Source organism: Saimiri boliviensis, chromosome 1 (assembly GCF_048565385.1).
Source record: "Saimiri boliviensis isolate mSaiBol1 chromosome 1, mSaiBol1.pri, whole genome shotgun sequence".
NCBI lineage: Eukaryota > Metazoa > Chordata > Mammalia > Primates > Cebidae > Saimiri > Saimiri boliviensis.
Genome location: NC_133449.1, coordinates 79,676,552 through 79,700,892, shown reverse-complemented (window position 1 = coordinate 79,700,892; position 24,341 = coordinate 79,676,552). Strand labels below are relative to the sequence as shown.

General features: G+C 33.5%; 1 protein-coding gene across 9 annotated transcripts in view; it reads right to left on the bottom strand.

The window, feature by feature from the left end:
• FANCL (FA complementation group L) overlaps positions 1-24,341 on the bottom strand; it is an 80,921-nt gene that overhangs the window by 38,525 nt on the left and 18,055 nt on the right. For 4 of the 9 annotated variants that reach the window (XM_074399791.1, XM_074399800.1, XM_074399796.1 and 1 more), the window contains 2 exons: positions 20,820-20,920; positions 4,509-4,644 (listed from right to left, as the gene is read on the bottom strand). In XM_074399791.1, coding sequence (XP_074255892.1) covers positions 4,509-4,644; positions 20,820-20,920 — 237 coding nt within the window. The remainder of the gene's footprint in view (positions 1-4,508; positions 4,645-20,819; positions 20,921-24,341) is intronic. The other 5 variants (XM_074399803.1, XM_010333580.3, XM_074399804.1 and 2 more) reach the window with 2 other exon arrangements.

Sequence of the window (24,341 nt, the reverse complement as noted above, 5' to 3'; positions counted from 1 at the left end):
AGCTGTCAATTTAAAAAATTATTTTCCATATTAAAGGTACTACTTTTAGCAAAAACGTAAACAAAAAGAAACAATGAAATGTCTTCTGGCTTATTAAAAAAAAAAAAAAAACATGGTTTTTAGCAAGAAAAACCTTTGCAAGATTGGTAAATACAAAATTATTTCCTCAACTAGTAATACAGAAAATGGCAGTCATGAGGACAAATCAAGTTTCTAAGTTAACAAAGGCAAAAGGTAATTTTTTTAAAAATCAATTTCCTTATTAGAGAATTGTACTTCATGATTTCTCTAAAATCCAATTCTGAGTCTTCAAAGTCACATGTAATTAAAAATTGCCATTTCTTTCCATTTTTAAAAAGCTAAATGTACTGAAAGAAAAATCGTTTTAGGAAAAGTTTCACTTGACAAAATAAATAGGTTTTAGGCTTTCACTTTTTTCAGCCTCTTGTTCTTCATTACTTCACTGAGCAAGCAAAAGAAAACAAAAAAAAAAACACTGCAGTATTTAAAAAACATTTGAAATCACTTTCAAAAAAATTAACATTTAGTTACAAGGATCAGATGGCTAAAAAGACTTACTACCAATATACACTCTGATTAATGTTATCTGGCTATGTAGAACTAATTAACACAAAGACAAATATGTAAGAAACTATATAAAAATATTCCAGTGTGCTACTGAGGGAAAAAAAGGTCATGCTGAGATTAAAAGAGGAAGTTCTATTTCAGACAATTAAAAATATCAGATAATGTACTTCAGAGTATCATTGCTATAATCATGGAAAAACAATTTGTACACCATATTTTAAAATCGTGATTATTGGTCGACTGAATAAAAAAAAAAAAAAACAATCGTGATTATCTCAAAGTAAATGTAGACAGAGACCTCAGCTTTCTTCAGTTCCAGCTCCACTAATTAACTTGTATGATCTTGAACAAGTCATTTAATTTCTCTGGATGTTTCAAATGTAAAAATGACAGAACCCAACTAAAAGTGTTACAAAATCTCTTTTCCCTCTAAAATGTCAGGATTCTTTAAAAATAATAAAGTACACTTGAAACCTCTATGGGTCAAAATGAAAAATTTAATTCATTTTGAGTTGCTGCTATTTATCTTGGTAATGCTGACAATGAACAATATCAACTCTCTAATTTACATGAATCATCAGAGTAAGAAATTAATGAAATGTTTACTGTATTTGGAGTAGATACATGAAGTAAAATATCTGTGGTCCGCATTAAGTACATACATAGCTCATTACACTAAAAGAAAGTAAGACCCTACATTCAAGGAGGACTCAGTAAACAGCATCAATGACTTACTAATATGGAAAGAGGACCACAAATAGTTAAATAAAAAAGCAAGTTATAACAAATATATGATCCTACATATATAAATGAGTCCAGTATGTAGTTTCTCAGAAAAGAACATCTTTCAAATATATTTTTACATTTGTAATACTATATATACATATAATAAATTAGACTGATCTTTATGCAAGCATCTTTACTTCATATCTGAGTTAAATGAATACCCGTTATATGTGTTAATTACATTCATGTGCAAAATCAATTTTGTTTATATGACAAACTTCACATAACGGTATGAACTTAAAAAGAGTATTCATATGTCCGGAAGATTTATCATGAATATTAAAATATAAACTAGCATCCTAGATATTCATTTTCAGAATAGTTCCTAATCATAATAGTATTAACTACAATGTAGATGACTAAATACCGTAAGTAACTTGATCAAAATTAAGATAGTTTTCAAAATAGTAAGTTGTATAAGTGTATATAAAACAACCAGCAACTAATTCTTATCAAAACTTTTACTTTCAAAAGTAATTTACAACAACAAAAGCTCCACATATAGGAATACTAACTGAAAAATAAGTATTTTATTTAATTATTTTCAGGTAAAACATGGTTCTCTAAATCTCATTTGCAGAAAATCAAATCAATAACTATAAAAAATATAATGATTACATAATAAGTATATATTTTTATCACTCACAACGTTTTTTAGACTCTATAGTATTAATATATTACTCTAAGACAAATTTTAACCAAGTCTGTTCTGTGACTGACTGCCCAAACAGTAAGGCTGACCCACAAGTGAATACAAACAAATTGTAACAGAGACAGAGTGCCCACCCTCTGATACACATTTGTGATTTGCTTTTCAAGTAGTTTTGATCTGGACCAAAGCTGAGGAAGCCCTAGGCTACTTCTTTTGTAAAGCAAAGATAATTCAATCCCACAGTTCAGGATGCACTATAAATATTAGATAAAATGCACCTATAAAAAACACAAAATTCACGTGGTTTACTTATACTTATTTTTTACTTACATATTTACCTTTAATAAAGGATGTCTAGTCAAAATGGGTATTTGCTTTCTTTCTGAGTTTCTTTGAGATGGTAAGGGGAAGTGGTAGAATTGGGAGAATATGTATTCCAGAATAAATAAAACAAATGCATTTATTTACTGTATATTTAAAAAATCAAATAACAGAAACAAAGGTTTGTGCATTTGTCAAAAAAGCCTCCTTTAAGGTATGCTATTAATTTTTAAAATTTTTAGTATTCCACTTAAAACTTAGTTTGGATTAAGATTTTGCATCATATATTATTAACATATAGTTTCAGCTATTAGTGTGTTTGACTGACAATCCCAGGCCCAGTTTCTTTTTTTTCTCTAATGAAAAGACTGACAATCCAGCCCAGTTTCCTTCTTTTCCCCTAAAAAAAAAAAAGATTTCTTTTTCTTCCCCCTAAAAAAGAAGAAATTACCACATCTCAAAGACAACTGTGGTATATATAAAAGCTAAACTAAATTGACAAACAAAGATTCTAATAAATCATACCAACACAAAATTTAGTTACATGCTTTTTTTTCCCCCAAAACAAACTTTTCATTTTGGCCTAAATTCCTTCCCAGTTCAAGTACAGCTTCCTCTTCTTTTTGCGAGAGTATCCATAAAAGTGCTTCATAACTATAGATGTTGCAAAAGTGACCCTGGAAAATATTCTCCAGAGAAATACCAAAAGCATCATCTTATCTACCTTGAAAAGGTATAAGAAAAAAGCAGACAAAAATGGACCGCATTAAATTGTCACATCCTCACTCTGAATATTACCAATAAATGAAGTGTCATCAACTTGGATTAATAATCTCATAGGTGAAGTTAAAGGCAGCACAGATTTACAGCATCATCTTCTCAGGAAGTACAAGAGCTTGTAAAAATGAGGACAGGATGAAATCTTTAGCTTTGGTCTTCACAGAAAGAGGGCAAATTTTATTGAGGTACAAAATATAAACAAATAGAGCTTTGAAGGAAATAACAGAACCCTTGCCACTGGCAACATGTAACCTTTTAGAAGGATAAAGACAAATTTCTCTTTAAAAAATAAAAAATAAAAAGTGCACCTTTACAAACTAAAAAGGAAAATAAAAATCTTTTCAATGTAATCAAAATAATTATCTAACTTATTTTGCAAATAATGAGATTTCTATCCCACTAATTTTTTCCAACACTTATCGCATATGGAACTTAAAATTAGACCTATACATTCTGTGTGAGAGAAAGAACGAGTCATTTCTCAACCTGTTAAAAAACCACTATAAGATAACAACTTTTCTGTGTCATCCAGTACAGCTTTATATATTAATTTTCTCTTGTGGAAAGCTTAAATGCCAGACACATTTTTAAAAAGGACAAACACAATTGATCTTTTCATCACTACAATCTTCTGAAATAGAGTTGATTGATGACTCTAGGAACAAGAAAAAAAAGTTGGACGTCCTCGTTTTCTCCAAATTCTAATGTTTCCCCAGTGATTACTAAGTAAATGATTAATATGCTGAACTTGTTTATTCTACTTATTTGTCCAAATTCACAATCTAGAACTAAAAAATAAAGATGAAACAACCATGTTTAGCGCCAATAAAATGTGTGAATATATAGATCAATATCCTATAAGGGATCTACAAATAGAGGCATAACTTCCGCAAATTCTTAAAATACTTAAGTCAAAAAACCCCAGCCAAAGCAAACAAACTATAAAAAAAAAATGCATATATGTTGTCTGTGGTAGGGAGTGAGGATCAGTATAAGAATAAGAACTACCAAAGAAATTTACAGTAACAGTTAAATGCAAAAGATTTTCTCAGTACAACTTGGGATAGTCGAAGTATCCACTGACTTCTACACAGGACATTACAAAATTAACAATATGGTACTCTGAGGCTATGGAATGGTATTTTAATAGTTGTCATAAAGTCTGTATTTTGATCAAATTTGGACTAAAATATGACATAAAATTGTCTAGGCTTTTGGAAACCTCGTGAATGAATTCTTTGAGGCTTTCCAAAAATCAATCTTTTAAAGCATGATATACGTATTTTTAGATGCAACTAGCACTTCTTTACATTGAGAGCATTCACAGAGCTCATTTACAAAGTATTTCCTAATCACAATAACAGTTTAATGAGGCACATACCTTTGCCTTTAACTTGAGAGTGATTAAATGCTCTCTACCAGAAGCATCTTCTGCTTTTAACTTGATGGTATTGAAGGAAGTATCCACATATACAAGTCTGGTGAACAGAGGAAAAAAATGATCACACCAGGGAGTGCTGGAGAGGGGAATTAGAGATGGTAGAATTCACAATGAAAATATTTGCTATATTCCTATTAATCCATTACAAAAATTAATCAGAGGAATTTCTGCATGCCAACCCTTTCTGCTGCTATAGATTTACTGCCGTTAATACACCAGCCTAGCACTTAATGCAGTCATATATCTCTGGATTATTTACAATGTGTGTCAAGGCTCATGCTGTGGTCAGTGAGCACTATGTTTCAGTTTTCCATCACTGGAACCTTTGGCACACACAGCATGTTCCTGTCAGCCTCTACTTATGTACACATTAAACTTCCTGTCAAACTCTTTGATCCATTTCTTAGTTTCATACAGTATGAGACTTTTATGCTTCCTTTGTTTTTCTCCTCAATGAGCTTCTCCTGTATTATCAATAATGTTACCATACAAAAATCTAGCTGATATTTGTTCATATATTCAAATTGATCCTCTAAGGAAAATGCCATATAAGCTCAGGTACAGCCTGGTCTCCTAACAATAAAATTTCTTTTTGTACGATGCATAGCTTCTGACACTTAACCTACTCATGGATGCAAGATGACTAATACTCTGTAACATATAGCACAAGCAGAACTGTTTTGGCTTTAAGTTACTTTAAATGCATGAATTTTCTACAATGAAAACCAATACCCTTTGAAATAAAACGTTCTGTAAAAACATGGTCCCTTGAGTAGCATAAGCTACTGACAAAAACGTTCAAATTTAGCAGTATATTTACTAGTAAACTGGGCATGTGGATATTTTTGACATTTTTACAATACTATTCTCTTGTAAAGATAAAAAGTAATCTAAGAGTATTGCATAACTTATCGCCCAGACTAATGCTAAGACCTATTGGAATTCAGAATATAAGCCTCCTAACTTAGGAAATATATTTTTAACATACACTATATGCCATTTAGATACTGTATAATGATAAAATGGGCTAATTTCAAGAAATGCGCAATGTAGCTGTGAAACAATGTAATGAAAATGTATCTAAATTTGAAGATATCTATCTTCAAAAATAGAATGGAAATTGTATTAAAAAGTTTAGGGGCTTAGAAAACAAATGACTGTAAAACTAATCTAGAAAGTGTTTTATACACATAAAAATAACAATGACTATATTTTCCTTCAGCTATATCTGTAAACCCTTCACCGCCAAAAAAAAAAACCCAGAATGAGCCTTTACCACATTTTATCACATGATTCTAAAGTTCAGATATATTGATATCTGATTCTTAAAACTTTCACACTTCAGATTCAAGATATTAAGCACATGAATTTATATTCTCTAATCCCTAAAAAATTAATTATCCAAAAATAAGAAAATGTTTAAAAGGTACAAACCTACAGTTACAAAAAAACAACAACAACAACAACAAAAAAGAAGAAATAGTATTAATTAAAACAAATTTTCAACAATATTTAGGAAAATATAGAGTAGTTAAAAAAGCACTGGCTGATAAAACAGAAGAGAAGAAAGAGAAAAAGGAATACAGGCAGAAACAGCTGGCAAAAAATGCAGTGTATAGGATAGAGAGTATGACCGATATATTGACAGAAACTATGTAAATTTTTTTAAGTGCAATAAATGAAAAGGGGAAGCATATATCTGAAACTAAATTATAAACAATAAAACCGTGTTAAAAATTGTAATTACTCTGCCACTAACTTTTCAGTTAAAAATATTTATGTAGTTGTAAAAAATTGAACCGTTACTAGTTATAATTTTTAGAGCCCGGGAATACACAAAGCTAGAAGACTTAATTATAGTTATAGAAACTAATGTAAATATATTTGACTATTGCAATTTAAAAGGAAGACATGACAAAAATTGGGAAGTAGAAATGGGAAAGATACCAGGATTGAAGATTAGAAACAATAAAATCCCTAATTGTTAATTTGAAAGTCAAGAGATACCATCTTTAACTGAATGGACATGAAAGAGGTTTAAGAAACAGTAAAGCTAATGGAAAAAAATTAAAAAAGAAGAAAAAGAGAAACAATATACTAGCTAAATTATTTTTCATTATAGTAATCAGTTCATCAGTCCTAAAAAATAAACAAACATTGAATGTAGGCAGATTGTTTTGAAACATGGAAGTTGTAAACATAAATATTCAAAGTATTTGTCTCTAAGAATAACACTAGGGATTGAAAGTGATATGGGAAACTGCTTTTCATTATAAGCCTTAAATAGTTCATAACCTTTATGAATATATCAGAGGGAGAAAGAGGGCATGCATGTTTAAGAGAAGTGAAAGAAAAAACTAAACCACCACCTACTACTTTCTGTACTTCACACTGTTGCTCACCATCACAATGTTTAAAATTATTTTTTAACATCTATAAAATAACAGAGATAAAAGCTCTTTAGTCCTTTGTTTGTAATCATATAACATAAAATTATCATCATCCAACAATGTAAGTCAGAGAGGTAATACATTACAGAAAAAGTGCCATGCTTAAAAATATGGCCTGGAAGCTAAAATGGCCATTAGGTTAATTTTGTTAAACTTTAAGACGTAATTTAAATAAGGCAGTAAAAAACATTTATAATTCCAGGTTAAAATCAGCATGGCCATTTAAAATCAAGGTTCATTTTTCCCATGCAGCTTCCTGGTCACTTTGTTTGGGGTGGAAAGAAACCTTACTGTGATCATTAATAATCTGAGTACATGTGATCTACATTGTCAATTGCCCTCTAATATTTAACTTACTTTCTTCCTTTTGGTAATAGGATTCCTGACCCCGTCCAACACTCAACTAAACCAAGTTTTAGCAAGATCCAGTTCGCCCCGCTAGTGACTTGTCCTAGCTGCCCCTGAAGAGAGGTGCTGGCATATAACTACATTTTGGGCAGTGGTCTGCAAGGACACGTAATGTGTGCATTTGGGGGATCATTTGTAACAGAACTATGCTTTCCTCTCTTCCCTCCTCTTATTCTCCTCCCCTGCAAACTAGAACTTGGACAGGCCAAAATGAGCTAGCAAACATCATGAGGACTGGAACAACACTCTATAAGGCACTAACCAACAAAACACTCTGTGACGGAGGTATGAGATATCTGGACTGTTTAAAATGGTAGCCACCAGCCACATGTCTATGAAGGAAGTAAAATGTGGCAAGTAGATTTTTTATTTTATTTAAGTTAATTTAAATGTAAATATCAATAGCCGCATGTGACTACTGAAAAATGCAGTCACAGTGGATGGTTGAGAAACAAAAGAAACCTGGATTCTTGAATGACCTTGTGGAACACAGGCATCAACTCACTCTTGGCCATGTGACTATCTTTGAATTGTTAAATGACAGATGAATAAAATTCTACATTGTTTGAACTACTGAGGGTTTACATTTCTCTTTGTTAACAGCAGCCTAGCCTATGACATAACTAATAGAGACTATTTATATCAATTTATGATAGAAAAAAATATCTTGGTGTTTGGTGTATGGAAGAGATCTTAAAGAAAAAAAAGTGATAAGCTCTTACAAGTGATATCAAATCAGTTTGTCCAAGAAAGTCTATTTCACGACAGGCACAGTGACTCATGCCTATAATTCCAGCACTTTGGGAAGCCAAGGGGAGGATCACTTGAATCCAAGAGTTCAAGACCAGCTTGGGCGACACAAAGAGATCTCACCTTTACAAAATCTTTATTAAACTAGCTCGTTTCGGCGGCATGGAACCTGTAGTTCCAGCTATTCAGGAGGCTGAGGTGGAAGGATTGCTTAAGCCCAGGAGTTGCAATAAGCTATGACAGTACCACTGCACGACAGCCTGGGTGACAGAGAGAGACTATGTCACTACATTTTTCCTTTAAGTCTATTTTAAGTTGGACATCTCACTTTAATAACAGGTAATAAATAACTTTTATTCATTTTAAAAAATACAAATCATTTAAATAATACATTTAGGAAACTATCACCATCGGAAAGCTCACATTTTTAAGTAAAATGCTGGCAAAATCCCCACAAAATAACAAGATTTGTATTTAGAAGGAATTTAGATATTACCACTAAGCTGAGCGTATTCTAAAAACTGACAAAATAAAAAACTGGAAGCATAAAATCTAAAGAAATAAAATAGTTTATTTTGGCACTTCACTTTGTATTTATCATTTGTTCTATTTCTTCATGTTTTTTAAACATTTGAAACACATGTTAATACTAACACTTCAGGGATGTTTTTGTTGTTGTTGTCCCTGTTAATAGCTAAATGTTATCAAGTACGGCAGAGCAGAAGAAATGTGTTTTATATTTCTTAAAATACTGCACTTATATTGACCAAGAGTTTAAATTATTTAGCTTTTCTTTTCTTTAGCCACCAAATGCATTTTAGTAGTACTGACATCAACAGGCAGACTGCTTTTAAAGACAGACTGAAGGCATTCATGTTTTAATAAAGCATCCAAGTTTCCATTTTTATTGCCACTCTCAAGTTTAAGCATTAACTACTTCATATCTAGATTACTAGAAACAATCTTTCTAATGTGTATCTTTACTTCCCGTCTCTCTGTACACCAATCCACATTCTGCCTTCTGTGTCTAGATTAATCTTCCTAAATACTTTTTTAATCATATCAACCCTTTGCCCAAAAGTATTCAATGAGTCCCTACCACCTGTATATAGAGAATCATTAGCCTAGCAGTCAAGACCCCTCAGTTTAGCTCTAACATGTTAATCCCCTTATGTGAGCAAACGATCTATTCCAAAGTCAAAAAATAAATCGCACATTTCTATTCCTACAACCTTGCCTTCACCATTCCCTCCCTTTAAAGGCTCTGTATATTCCTTCGAAGCTTATCCCAACACTCATCTCCTCTAAAAACCCATCTAAATTACTAGCAGCCAAAAATACTTCAAATTTCTCCAAACTCACATTACTTCTTTTCATGTAAGTTTTAGCTTGCCAAACACATAATAAACTTTTTTTAAAGGAATATGAAAGTTTTACATTTCTATGTTATAGGAGACTGCATCATGTTCCATATATACGTGAAAATGTGAAAGGTGGTGTCAGACTGCTCCATATTTACTGATTCATACGTAAGTTTTAAACAATAGCTGAATGTAAACTGTTTTAAGTAAATACTGTAAACATATTACCAACCTAGAAAAACATTTTTTACTACTAATTTGCAGTTATTCAAAGACAGATTTATGTATGAAGAAAAATCATCCTATTTATAAAGATTTTCAGTTTAACTGAAAACCATACTGATTAATGTCTATGCTCTTATGTTTTACATAACAAAAATTATCATTATTGGTTGTAATTAAGTCATAACACTAAGTACTGTAAAACTCAGACACAGTCTGACACTGTTAGTTGAACTAGTATTTCAACAACCGGATACACCTACTTTATACTAGGAACTATGTGAATCACATAACATGCCTCTTTGAAATCTTTATTATTAGGTATTATCAGCTTCCTTTAAAACATGAAAAAATGTGCCTTAAAGAGATTAAGTTTGCCCAAGATCACACAGCAGATAAGCCAGAATTAAAGCTCTGTTATAATTATTGGAATGAATTTAGTATGAATAAGAATCTCCATTTCCCCAGTATGTTATAAATTTCTTAAATGCATTAACAATTATACAAAATATCAACATTAATCAGCTTCTAAGATAATGAGCTTAATCAAAAACCTAATAATATATGTTGACAATCTCCCAGTTAGCATATTAGATTTAGTTAAAACTCAGCTCTTTCCCAAGACAAACCTGAAAAATCTAACTAGTTGAATGGTACTCACTCTAAATGATAAATATGTTGTCTAAAAAGGACAAAAGTATCAGCACATTTCTACTAGAACCATTGAACTTCTGAATTATCTAGGAACATAAGATTATTAAAATCAATGTATCTTATAAAGTGTATTAGTCTGTTTTCATGCTGCTGCTAAGACATACTCAAGATGGGGCAATTTACAAAAGAAAGAGCTTTAATTAAATATCACGATTCTACATGGCTGGGAAAGCTCACAATTACAGCAGAAGGCAAAGAGCAGCAAGTCCCATCTTACTTGGATGGCAGCAAAGAGAGAATGAGGAAAATGAAAAAGCAGAAGCCCCTAATAAAACCATCAGATTTCACAACACTTAATCATTACCATGAGAACAGTCTGGGGGAAAACCTCCCATGATTAAATTATCTTCCACCAGGTCCTTCTCACAACACATTAGAATTGTGGGAATACAATTAGATGAGACTTGGGTGGGAACACACAGCCAAACCATATCATTCTGCCCTGACTCTTCCCAAATCTCACATCCTCATATTTCAAAATCAGTCATGCCTTCCCAACAGTTCCCCAAACTCTTAACTCATTTCATTAATTTAAAAGTCCACAGTCCAAAGTCTCATCTAAGACAAAGCAAGTCTCTTCCACCAATGAACCTGTAAAATCAAAAGCAAGTTAGTTACTTCCTAGGTACAATGGGGTACAGGCACTGGGTAAATACAGCCATTCCAAACAGGAGGAAGTGGCCAAAAAAGGGGCTACAGGCCCCATGCCAAGTCCAAAATCCGGCAGGGCAGTCAAATCTTAAAGCTCCAAAATGATCTCCTTTGACTCTGTCTCACATCAAGGTCATATAGATGCAAGAAGTAGGTTCCTATGGTCTTGGGCAGCTCCATCCCTGGGATTTCACAGGGTATAGCACCCCCTGCACCTGGCTGCTTTCATTGGCTGGCGTTGAGTGCCTGTGGCTTTTTCAGGTACAGTGTGCAAGCTGTCAGCGGATCTACCACTCTGGGATCAGGAGGATGGTGGCCCTCTTCTCATAGCTCCACTAGGTGGTGTCTCAGTAGAGACTCTGTGTGGGGGCTCCAACCCCAAATTTCCCTTCCACATTGCCCTAACAGAGGTTCTCGATGAGGGCCCTAGCCCTGTAGCAAACTTCTGCCTGGGCATCCAGGCATTGCCATACATCTTATGAAATCTAGGGAGAGGTTCCTAAACCTCAATTCTGGACTTCTATGCACCCACAGACTCAACATCATGTGGAAGCTGCCAAGGCTTGAGACTTGTACCATCTGTAGCCATGGCCCCAGCTCTACATTGGCACCTTTCAGGCATTGCTGGAGCAGCTGGGATGCAGGGCACCAAGTCCCTAGGCTGCACACAGCTCTGGGGATCCTGGGCCAGGCCAACGAAATCACTTTTTCCTCCTAGGCCTCTGGGCCTATGATGGGGAGTGGGATGCCATGAAGACCTCTGGCGTGCCCTGAAGACATTTTCTCCATCGTCTTGGGGATGAACATTTGGCTCCTTGTTACTTATGCAAATTTCTGCAGGAAAGAAAGGAAAGCTTTCATCTTATTTTAAATATTTTTCTTTTCCAACTTAAAATGTTTATAATGTCTAATCCTACAGAATTGATTAGAGATACCAAATACACAATTAAAAAACACAGCAAGGTCAGCACTATCTAACAAAGAATTTTTCTTTATCAGATTTTATGATTACACTGACAAATCTACAAGATTATTATTTACAGTATAAGGAAAATACAGACTTACTGACAGTCTAAAAAGCATTAAGATTCTGAAAATACATTTAAATCAATCTGTCATGCAAATCATTGTGTGTGTGTCATTTCAAAAGGTATTTTAAATTAAGAATTTAGCCAGCTCCTCAGCCGGGGCCTCAAACAGTAGCAATTCTAGTATGCAGACAGTACAGTTCAGGTCTCAGCTTTAGATCAGCAGGTCCTGAAACCCAGTTTTATCAGAGTATCAGTGTACTAGACCTAATTTAAGAGTTAAATCATAAAAATAAAGTTGATAGGTTTTGTCGCTCTTCCAGACAGTAATGGATTAACACTAATAAAATTATTATCTGCTTTGGCTTCTCACAATCCATGCACATTGCTTCTCTTCTGCTAACACATTCTTTATTTTTAAATAGCATAAAACAGCAACGAAATTGAAAGTCATTTACCCATCCTAGGCTGGGCATGCTAGCTCACACCTGTTAATCCCAGCATTTTGGGAGGCTGAGGCACAAGAATCATTTGAGCCCAGGAGTGTGAGACTAGTCTGGGCAATACAGCTAAACCTTGTCTTAAAAAGGAAAAAAAGAGAGAGAGAGAAAAAAGTCATTCATCCACCCTACTCGTTATAATTAAACGATAATCTTTCACAAATCTACACAACAGATTTTGAAACTCTCTAAGAGTATGTTAATTTTGCAAATAGTCAATTTTATTTGTGATAAGATACTTTTTATTAGTTTCACTTTCAATGTGTGACTATCTCCAAATAGCTGGGGGAAATTTATTAAAGGCTCCATATCAGAGCTGCTCTATGGGACAACTACAGGGAGCATCATTCACACAAAATGTCTGAGTAGTGTTACGTGCCCAGCATTGTCTATATACACCTGTTTTATAGAAGCAGTTGGAAATAAAAATATTTATCTTAAAATTTGTCCTGAGAAATTAAATAAAAATACATGAAGCATCTAGCACAGTCAGTGGCACATAGCAGAAAGTTCACAAAAAGCAGTTCCTATATGTAACAATCTTAGTGAAAAGAAGACACAATAATATTGAGATAAATGACATATGGTAGAGATATTCATATCCTTATTTTTGGCTTTCATCTATTATCGAGGTTAGAAATCTGCTCCCTTTTCTCCTACATTAGAACAATGGGTATAATACAAAGCAAAAAAACAATACTTTCTATTTAGCTCACAAAACACTTATTCCATAAAATATTTCATATACTTGCACTATTTCTCTTATAACTTTGTTGCTAATGACTCTCAAAAATCCTATAATTATACTCTACCCTTCCTATCACAGTTATAATTAAGTACTACTATGATCATCTACCTAAATTCTGAGTCTTCCACTAGATATAAGTTCCATGAGGAATCTTTGTTGTTGTTGTTGTTGTTGACAGGGTCTTGCTATAACCTAGACTGGAATGCAGTGGAGTGATCTCACAGCCTTGACCCATCCAGACTTAAGTGATACTCCCACCTCAACCTCCCAAGTAGCTAGGGCTACAGGCACACACCACCATGCCTGGCTGATTTATTTATTTGTTTATTTTTGTATTTCGTAGACATGAGGTTTCATCATGTTGTCCAGGTTGGTCTCAAACTCTTGTGCTCAAGTGATCTGCCCCACCTCAGCCTCCCAAACCACTGGGATTACAGCTACGAGCCACCATGCCTGGCCCATGAGGAATCTTAAGTCGCCTTATGTATCCATACTGCCTTACATTATAGGAAGTTCATAAATATTATTAGCTGGGTAAAAAAATGAGTGATTCAAAAATCTTACGTCGTATATTTAATGCTTCAACTGATTCTTGTTATTGGACTTCTCTCAACCATGTCAGATCCACTCAAGTAGACCACATCAAACTCACTATCTCAGTACAACAGAAATAAAACTAGAACATTTCCTCTGTCCTTGCAGAATTCTTTTTACATTCCCAACTATGCTCTAAAAACTAAATCTTAACCTTAAGCAGATGAAAATAAGTCAAAATATTTTTTCTTTATTCCACCAATCTATACCTAAAGAATGACTAGGCCCATGACATCAAAGCATCAAAACTAATCATAACCTCTGTGGGCACTGCTGCTAGTGCATCTCAACTTTTTGCTTGTCTTTCCTATCTCTCCACACCATTTTTATGCTTAATTTTATTAAAAAGGCTCCAACCATCCCAAATACTACTCAAGACTAGTGGCTTAAAAATAAAGTCTGATCTCATAAACAAGTATCAACTAGTCCTCAATATCATAACATAGTACACTTAAAATTATATGTAACATCTATTTCTGGCCTAAATGGAATAGCTTGCCAAAGACCAACACTTCTACAGTGAACAACTAAAGCAGGCGGATAAAAGGACAAGGGGGAAAAAAATTGAAAGCATCAAAGAACTGCTAAGCTGACCAGGCCTTGAAGGACCAAAGTCCTAAAGAAGGGGGAACAGAACTGAAGTAAGCCAACATTCTGAAGCCACTTTCCTCAATATATTTATCAATCCTGGCACGGGGCAAGAGAAGGAGGATCTGGGCAAAGGACCCTGACAGAGAGCTGCTATTAAGTGGCAAAAAAAGCAGCATGTCTGGCAATCTCTTGAGGATAGAGGAGAAAAATAACAGACTTGAAAGGCCAGAATCTGGGGAAAGGTAGGCCCACAACCTGGCCTAACATTCTGCCAATATTCCCTCTAAACTTCTAATAAATCCTTAAACTGTAGGGAATAAGAAGATCAACAGTCAAGCAGAAATGCAACAAAAAAACAAAGAATATTTAGAAAGCTCATAATACAAGAAGAAATTAATTGGAATTCAGAGCCTACCAGTGAGACAAAGTCTCAGTGAATACTCCAGGATCTCTGTGGGAACCCTTGAAAGGCTGCTCCTAAAAGAAGACAAAGAAAGTAGATAGAGCTTTGTCAAAAATGGACCCCAGACTCGAACTGAGGTAAACAGGACTTGCGGGGACACAAAGGTTAGAGTTTAGGATCTACCAAGGGGGAAATCCCAATGAATATACCTGGCTCTTGCTTGGAAGCTCTGAAGGGTTATAGCTTTAGAGAAGGAGGGGAGCAATCAGAGGTGGACTGACCCCTATGAAAACTAAAACCCACCGGGAACCCACTTGGACCTTTTGGCAATCTGTTCCCATTCTATTTTCCCAGGAAGAGAAAAATTAAACCCTATATAGAAGGAAATAATACCATTTGGGGCCTCTAAACTATTTTATGCATAATATCCAATAGTTAACATAGCACTACATAGCACTGAAGTCTGAATGGCCAAGAGCAAATGCTGAAGAACAGCCAGCAGGGGCAATGAGAAAAGGTACACTAACTAGAATGCCTCCAAATTAAGCCAGTTTCCTCATTTATCTCCTTTCACCAGTTCCTTTGGAAAGAAAGAATAGCCTTATTGAGCAGAGACAAGATTTTAGATTTTAGATTTTTTGTTTTATATTTCAATTTTATATTGAAACAGTTATAAAAACAGAGAAAACCCCTCTAGCTTTAAAAAAGTATTAGGGATGCCAAGATACAGGATCATGTGACAATAAACCACACATAAAAAAGTAAAAACAGAACTCAGACTGCCCACCTTCCAACTCACACACAAAAGCACTTTCATACCCTGACCTCTGACCTCACCTAAACCTGGGATGTATCTAGAAAGATATGGTGTAGTTCTCCCCACTGCCCCGGTTGGAGTCCAAGCATGGGGGTAAAGGGGGTGGGGAGAAGAGGCTTTCTTCTCTACCCTCCTTCATGATTCCTGACCCCCCCACCCGCCCCTGATCCGTCTTCCCACATCTTTTGATGTTATTTTATTACAGCTTTTTAAATATTTTAAATAATTATTTAATCCTTGGCAGCAGAGACTGAGGAGGGGAATAATAAAGAATAGCAGACTCTGTATGACTGAAAAAAAGAGAAATAAAAACAAAAAGGAATCCAGAATATAAGACTTAGAAAAATACACACACACACACACACACACACACACACACACACACCCCTGGCTAAAACAAAAGGAATTTATTCTCTCATAGTTCTGGAGGCCAGGGGTTCCACGTCAGTTCACTGGGCAAAAATCAAGGTGTCAACAGAGATGTGCTCCCTCTGGAGGCTCTAAGAGAGAATCCATTCCTTGCCTCTTCCAGTTTCTGGTGGCTGCTAGCAAGAAAAATATTTTAAAACTATGAAAGAAAATAGAGAAAAAAATAAAGAATTTCAACAAAGCATTAAAATCTGTTTTAAAAGATGCAAATGGTAAACAGAAATTTTTAAATTATGTAACTAATTAGCTTGCGTAGTTTTAACAAAATAAACATTAAGATACTAATATTACTAGACATGAAAAGAAACATTCCCTAATAATAAAAGAGAAAACAACAAGGAAGATATAGCCAATTATAAATCTGTAAGCAACCAATAGCATGACTGCAAGTAGACATAAAGCAAAATTTCTGAGAATAAAAACAATTCCAAAAATTCAAAATCGTACTGGGAGAATTTAACAGAGCTCTCTCCAGAGCTCTTAGGACAAGCAAACAAAAAATAAATAAATAATTGAACATATAAGATATCTAACACATATAATTTTAAAATGTGAGGAATGAATAAAGTAAAGCATCGTACCTAGCAAGAGATTACATACGCTTTTTAAGTGGAAACAGAACACATACTTAGACAAGGTGCCGAGTCATAAAGCAAGTCCCAGTAAACTTCAAAGTATTAAGATAATTAAAAGCATGATTTCTGACAAAAGGAGAGTTAAAACTGGAACTCAATAACCCAAAAATCTCCAGTTGTTTGAAAATTAAGTGATACACAAAATAAGCTAAGAGAAATCACAAGAAAATTAATAGTTTTAACTGCTAATAAGACTATAACATCAACTATGGGATCTACCTAAAATTGCTTATAAATTTACAGCATTAAATTAATATATGATAAAGTAAGATAAATTGAAAAAAATTCAAGGATCTATATATCTATCTCAGGAAATTACAAAAGAAGTAAATCTAAAGAATTAAATTCTTAATAAGCAGATATTAATGACAAAAAATAGAGAAAATTAACAACGCTAAAAGTTGAGTCTTTGAGAAAACTTAAAAAATTGATATGACTCTTGCAAAACTGATGAAGAAAAATTAAAAAGACACAAAAACATCATCTGGAAAGAAAAAGGTGGCATCACTATATATCCTAAAATCATTTTTTAAAATAAATGCAGGATGAAATGTAAAATGTGACAAAACAATCTGTATTACAAATATGGGAAAAAAAGTACATTGAAGAGGGTAGAGAAAATGGTTCTAACCTAAGTAACTGTGAAAAGGAGTGAACCTGTAACACTAAAGGCAAAACAAAAAATCTGTAAAAATAAGCATTGTATAGTTGATAAAACTATTACCCAGGGAGGTACAGGTTAATAATTAAGATACTGCTCTGCATGTATACTGCAACGGGACAATTAAGTAAATGGATAACGGATAATGGGAACTGGGTTCGTCCCTGTTGGAGTATGAGATTTCAGATATGCCAAGCAAGTGGGATAGAAAACCACATGTGGTAATGGAATTTCAGATATATCAAGCGGATAGAAAACCACATGTGGTCTGCAACTGGAGTGCAGACATCAGTATAAACTCATGTTTACCTTAATACAGATACCAATGTTTATATAAAAAAAAAAATTTACAGGTATGTACACACGAGTTAGTAAAGACATATTTTTTTCCTGTTTTCAACTAAGAAGGACCAGAAACAACAACACACCAATAGCAAAAAATACCCATAGGGCCCACATCCTGGTTTCTAATAGCACTCACAAATAAAAGCAACTAGGACTCCTTGGAAAAATGGCTGATTCTAGGACAAGGGCAGGAAATATATAAAATTTCTTCCAGTCCCAGAAAGTAAGGAAATATTCAAATATATATATATATATTTTATATATATATATATATATATATATATATAAATTGTGGAGAGAGAGATATATATATATCCACAATTATATATCTCCACAATTATGAGACATGTCAAAAGGACACAGGAGCCAACTGAATGAGCTCTCAATGGCCAAAGCTAGAACAAACTGAGCAAGAAAATAAAATAGTATTAGATTATAACCCAAAGTATAAAACAAATACCCCATGAGTTCACAGTATTTCAAATAAATGACTGAAAAAAATAAATAAATGAGGAAGAACAAAATGTGCGCAGAAAAAATTCCAAATCTGTGTAAATACTCTGCCCTAAAGAAGGTGAGCATAACTACCCACTCCTTAAGTATAGGCTATACAGAGAGGCTTCCAAAGAGTACAGTATGGGAAGAGGGCAAAAACAGTAGCTTTACAATGCAGAAACCTGACAAATACTACCTCAATCAGGTAATCAAGATCAACAGTGATGAGTCACATAGATAATATATGCCCTTGACTTGAACAGGAGAACAAAAGTCAGGATCAGATTAGCATACAGAAATATAAATCCTAAATTAACCAGGTATGGTGGTATGTGCCTGTAATCCCAGCTACTCAGGAGGTTGAGACAGGAGAATTCCCTGAACCCGGGAGGCAGAGGTTGCAGTCAGCCAAGATGACACCACTGGACTCCAGCATGGGCAACAAAGCAAGACTGTCTCAAAATAAATAAATAAAGAGAAATATAAATCCTATATTCACTATATCTAGCATGGCTCTAAACAGTGTGCCAAAAATTTGACTCTAACTTGCCTAGAGGCCAAGTCAAAGAGAACATGGTCAATTACATAGTTTACATTATTAATTAAGTGATAGGTTGGATAGTCAGGCAAAGCATGACTTTTCTGGCATCTGAAATAGGATAAAACTTCTTTCATGGCATCTCATAAAGATAGTACTGTATCATAAAATGTAAGACATCCAAACATATCCCTACTGTATTTCTTAGGGCTATTTCATACAACATCCTTTAATCCAAGTCAATGCCATCCTCAAGAGCAATTACACAAGACAACGAAAGAAAACAGTTCAGTTCTACGATCGATGAGTAAAATTGAGAAAACATAAAATAAAGATTACAGAGACATTAAGCAGTCCATTTACAGTGAAACATTATTACATGCAATCATAATTTTAGTAAGATTTTAACAGTTGAAATCTGAGGCTGGAATTTTTATCAAGACCAGTATTTAAATAACTTGACTCTTAAGTACAGATCACACACACTTTAACTACTAACCAGGAAGGCAGTAAGGTAAAGAAGTATTTATAAAAAATTAAGTCTACCTAAAGTGATGACTGGAGGAATGGCTAACCTATCTCTGCTCATAGGTGCACCAAAAGAAGTATGGCCCACTCAGTCAAATTTTAGTAATTAAAAACAAAACCAAAAAATTAATCTATGGATAAGAAGAGAAACTGTTCTAAGTAAACGTCTCTTAAGGAATATAAAGGGAAGTAGAAGGCAAAGGCAAAGAAAATAATTCTGCTTCTTTCTCTAATAATCACAGTGCATTTTTATCACCTCTAGAAACAAATTTATATAGGAATAAGTTGGAGCTCTAAAATATGTTTAAGACTAGTTTTTCTTTAGTTATCAAGTAATGGTATAAAATATATTAAAGGACATATATTCTGCACTTAAGATATGCTCCTTGTTCTCTTTTAAATGGCGATTTGACTTTCCAGTTCTTTTTAGGTTGATTATGAAAAGGCCAACTCATAAAAATTGCTAAGAAACAACAGATGAGTAAGATGTTTAAAACATATTCATAAAAACTTAGTGGTAAAAAATTGCACATTCCTTTCCCATTGTAACTATGTCAGCCTTTGATTTATCTTAGCAATAGCGCAATCTAAACGGAAATAATAAATGAATACTAAAATACTATTGATACTAGTTAAGAAATGATAAGAACTAAATTGGCATATCTTTACTGCTGCTTTAGCTCAAAGTAGAAAGGTTATAATATACCTAATGATAAATGCAATGTTTCAAGTATCCATACTCAGAAGGAAGCTAAACTCAGAAACTGAATAGCAAGAAAATCATCACATTTTTTCCAGGTAGTATAATGGATTAAATTTTAACAACTTGCATACACGTCTACTGAAGTTTCTTTATGCATTAGTTTCTTCAAAGAAATCACTTTTTTTCAAAAAAAGCTAGATGATTCTTCCAAACCCTAGTTGCTAAAATTTACTACTCAAATTACAAAAGCACTTATAATGTCATATATATATATATATATATATATATATGTAAGTTTAGACACGCCAAATTGTATATTAACCAAAAAGAACTACAATTATTCCAGAAATACTGCAATTTTTCCAGTCTCTAAGCATTACTCTTCATATATGGAAAATCAAAACAAAATGTTGTATGTTCAATGAAAATACCTATTACGGTAACACCTTACTGGGTACATAAAAATGTCATTTTTTCCAAATTACATTTAGCATTTTACTTTGTAAGGCAATTTTTTTATGATGATATCTCTCTTTTTAATTCATAGCAAAAATAAGGATCTAGTTACAATGAAACACTTTGACTAAAATCAGGTATAAATAAATTGCTAAAACCAGAAATGTATTAAGTTAAAACGTATAAAACAAAGGCATTTAAAACATATTTTAAAACAGACATACTTATCCCAACCAAGAGTTCCTATCTCTTCAATAAGGCTTGAGTAGAACTGGGGAGGAGGAGGTAGTGGATATAGTTCTTGCTTATTCTTTAAAGCAACTTCCTGTTTAAAAGAAGAAAACCAGAATTGGCTGTGGAATGCAAGACAACGAACTGTTAATATCTGATTGCAACACATAATTTCATTATCTTCTTAGTGCCTAATAAAATTGCCCATTTTTAATAGAAAATCTGGCTGACTCATTCCCCTGCTCGTGAAAAAGAGACAAGAAAAAGTTAAAGGACTGCACTGAAGGTCATGCAAAATGTCAATTTTTATGCCATGAAAAGAATTTAAGATTTTAATATTCTCCTGGACTAATATGCCTGTCAGAGATTTAAAAAAAGAAAAACTTTTTATGAAATTCATCCTCAAGGCTTCACTCTCTCTCTACTCCCATGAATATGTGACATATATATATATATACACACACACACATACACACACAATTTTTTTAAGTTCCTCAAAAGAAAGGCCTGAACTCTAAGTACATTACCTCAACTAACATATTTGTATGTCAGTTTATGAACCACATTATGAATCATTATGAACCGCATCCTAACAAACAAAACCCCCTTATTATCAGAATAAATATCTACATGCTAATTTCTTTCACTGACTTACACGCTGTACTACTCTTCAACCAAGTAAGTTCAAGAATTATGCTATCCATCTGGCTAGATCACAGTCCTATTTCTCGCTAGGCCTATCTATGATGGCTTTTAAATGTTTATGTTCTCCCATAAAATTTTATAGTTTTGGTTTCTCCCAACCAAAACTAAAATTTTTTACAAGATATATAAACATCAATAGAATTGTTAAAGCTAAAATTATCAATTTTTTTTTTTTTTTTTTTTGAGATGGAGTTTTGCTCTTGTTACCCAGGCTGGAGTGCAATGGCGCAATCTCGGCTCACCGCAACCTCCGCCTCCTGGGTTCAGGCTATTCTCCTGCCTCAACCTCCTGAGTAGCTGGGATTACAGGCACGCACCACCATGCCCAGCTAATGTTTTGTATTTTTAGGAGAGACAGGGTTTCACCATGTTGACCAGGATGGTCTCGATCTCTTGACGTCATGATCCACCCACCTCGACCTCCCAAAGTGCTGGGATTACAGGCTTGAGCCACCGCGCCCGGCCCCCCAATTATTTTGAAGTTACTAACATAGACAAATAATTGGTAAGTAAAAATACATATATCTACAAATTACTTAGATGTTCATACAGTCTCAAGTATCAAAAAAAATTACAAAAAGTAAGTAAATAAGTAAATCAGCCATAATAAATAACAACAGTAGATAGGGACAAGTTGAAAATTATAAACACTTCTAAAAAATATACTACTAATAAAAGGTTGGAATTTTTACTCTTTTAAGTATATGTTTAATCTTATTTTTTTAACTATATGTTAATTTTTTTAATGAGGATAGGATATTAAGATCATATTAGAATGAATATATATTAAAAACAGCACTTCGATATTAGAACTATTAACTGGAACTACTTCAATTTAGTTCTGAATCTGCTTTATAATGAAAAAAAAAACTGTGAAAGCAGATCCATAAAGCTGAGAATATCAATATGGATTTAATTAGTAAGTAAGCTCCTAGAAGACAAGGCATATACTGCCTTTTTTATAGTATAAATGCCTAATGTTACCTAAAAACAGACTGATGGTCCACCAAAATAAATTCATATTTAGGTTGTACACCAACCTAATACTATTAAGATGGTGCTGTACTATCATTAAATAAAATGCATTAAGTTAATATAATATACTTTAAAACTTGTTTTTATTCTGAAATATTAATTACTGCTATCCACAAAATTAAAGGTAAAAATAAACCTGGATAATAGTAAAAATACTTTTCAATCCTAGGTTTATGACATGATTACACTCTATCTTCTATTTTAAGTCAGACAAGTTACTCCTGCTCTTGAACCGTAACAAGTAAAAAAGGCAAAAGCAGAGAAGCAACACATTCTTCATAGAAAATGAGGCAAAGGTACATAGCAGAAAGACTTTACAAACATTTTAAATCCTGACTTTAACATTTCCTATTTTGAGGCCTTAGGCTTTAGGCTCAGCTCCAAAAAAGAAATAAAATAACCTACCTCATAGGATTATTTTAAAATATAGGTAATTGTTCATTTATTAAATATATACTGAACCCCCACTATATGGATAGTTATTACTAGGAAACTTCATGGAAGAGTTACATTTCCTAAATAAGTTCAATAACTACTAATTTCATTTGAGTATCACTCTCAACATATTCATTGGTGATTATGGTATAGGAATCCTGTTATTAACAACATAGCCTAAAGGTACACTAGTAATTCTTATATTTTTAGGTATGCTATCTTAAATGAGCAATAAAATCACCAGCTTTGTCCGTAATTTCTGAACAAAGCTAAAATACAGGATTTTAATTCAGAAATGGAATGAATGTACTAAATAGATACCATAAATAACAGATCTTAAAATTTTATTTTAGTTTTTAAACTTACTTAATAAAGGTTTTAAAATACTTAATAAAGGTATTTTTGATAAGAAGAATTTAATAGGACATGGTATCTATACTTTTACTCTGGTTCCCTTAGTCTTTCCTTGTATTTGTGTAGTTTATTAAAGTTATAATAAAAAGATAAAAGAAATGTTTCAAACTCTTCTCCAATGTCAAGGAGATGTAAACCAAATATGCTTCACCTGTTTACTTTACCTTTTTAATGTTATTGCATTAGGCCTTTGATGTAATTTGTAATCAATTTTGATAACCCTTATTAATTAGGATTTATAAACTCATAAATCAAAATTCAAACTTTAGAAATTAACTTTAAACTACTACTCTAATCTCACACATTTAATCAAAGTCCTATCTTAGAAGGTTCTTATTAACATTAAAAAAGGACTCAAGAAAAAAATCTAGCAACTAAGTTATCAATATGTAGTAGCTGCTAAGAATAAAATGGTCTCAACAAGAATCACAAAGAAATAGCAAAACTTGGGCCAGGCGCGGTGGCTCAAGCCTGTAATCCCAGCACTTTGGGAGGCCAAGGCGGGTGGATCACGAGGTCGAGAGATCGAGACCATCCTGGTCAACGTGGTGAAACCCCGTCTCTACTAAAAATACAAAAAATTAGCTGGGCATGGTGGCGCGTGCCTGTAATCCCAGCTACTCAGGAGGCTGAGGCAGGAGAATTGCCTGAACCCAGGAGGCGGAGGTTGCGGTGAGCCGAGATTGCGCCATTGCACTCCAGCCTGGGTAACAAGAGTGACACTCTGTCTCAAAAAAAAAAAAAAAAAAAAAAAAGAAATAGCAAAACTTTCCATTGTTAGCAATGTTAGTATTGCAATTTTTATATAAACATAAACATATAGACAGGAAAAGCGTCAATGAAATAGAACAAGTAGAACATAGCAAAAAATATACAATGATGTCAGCATCATTAGAAAATAGCATTTTCAGAGTAAAAGACATACA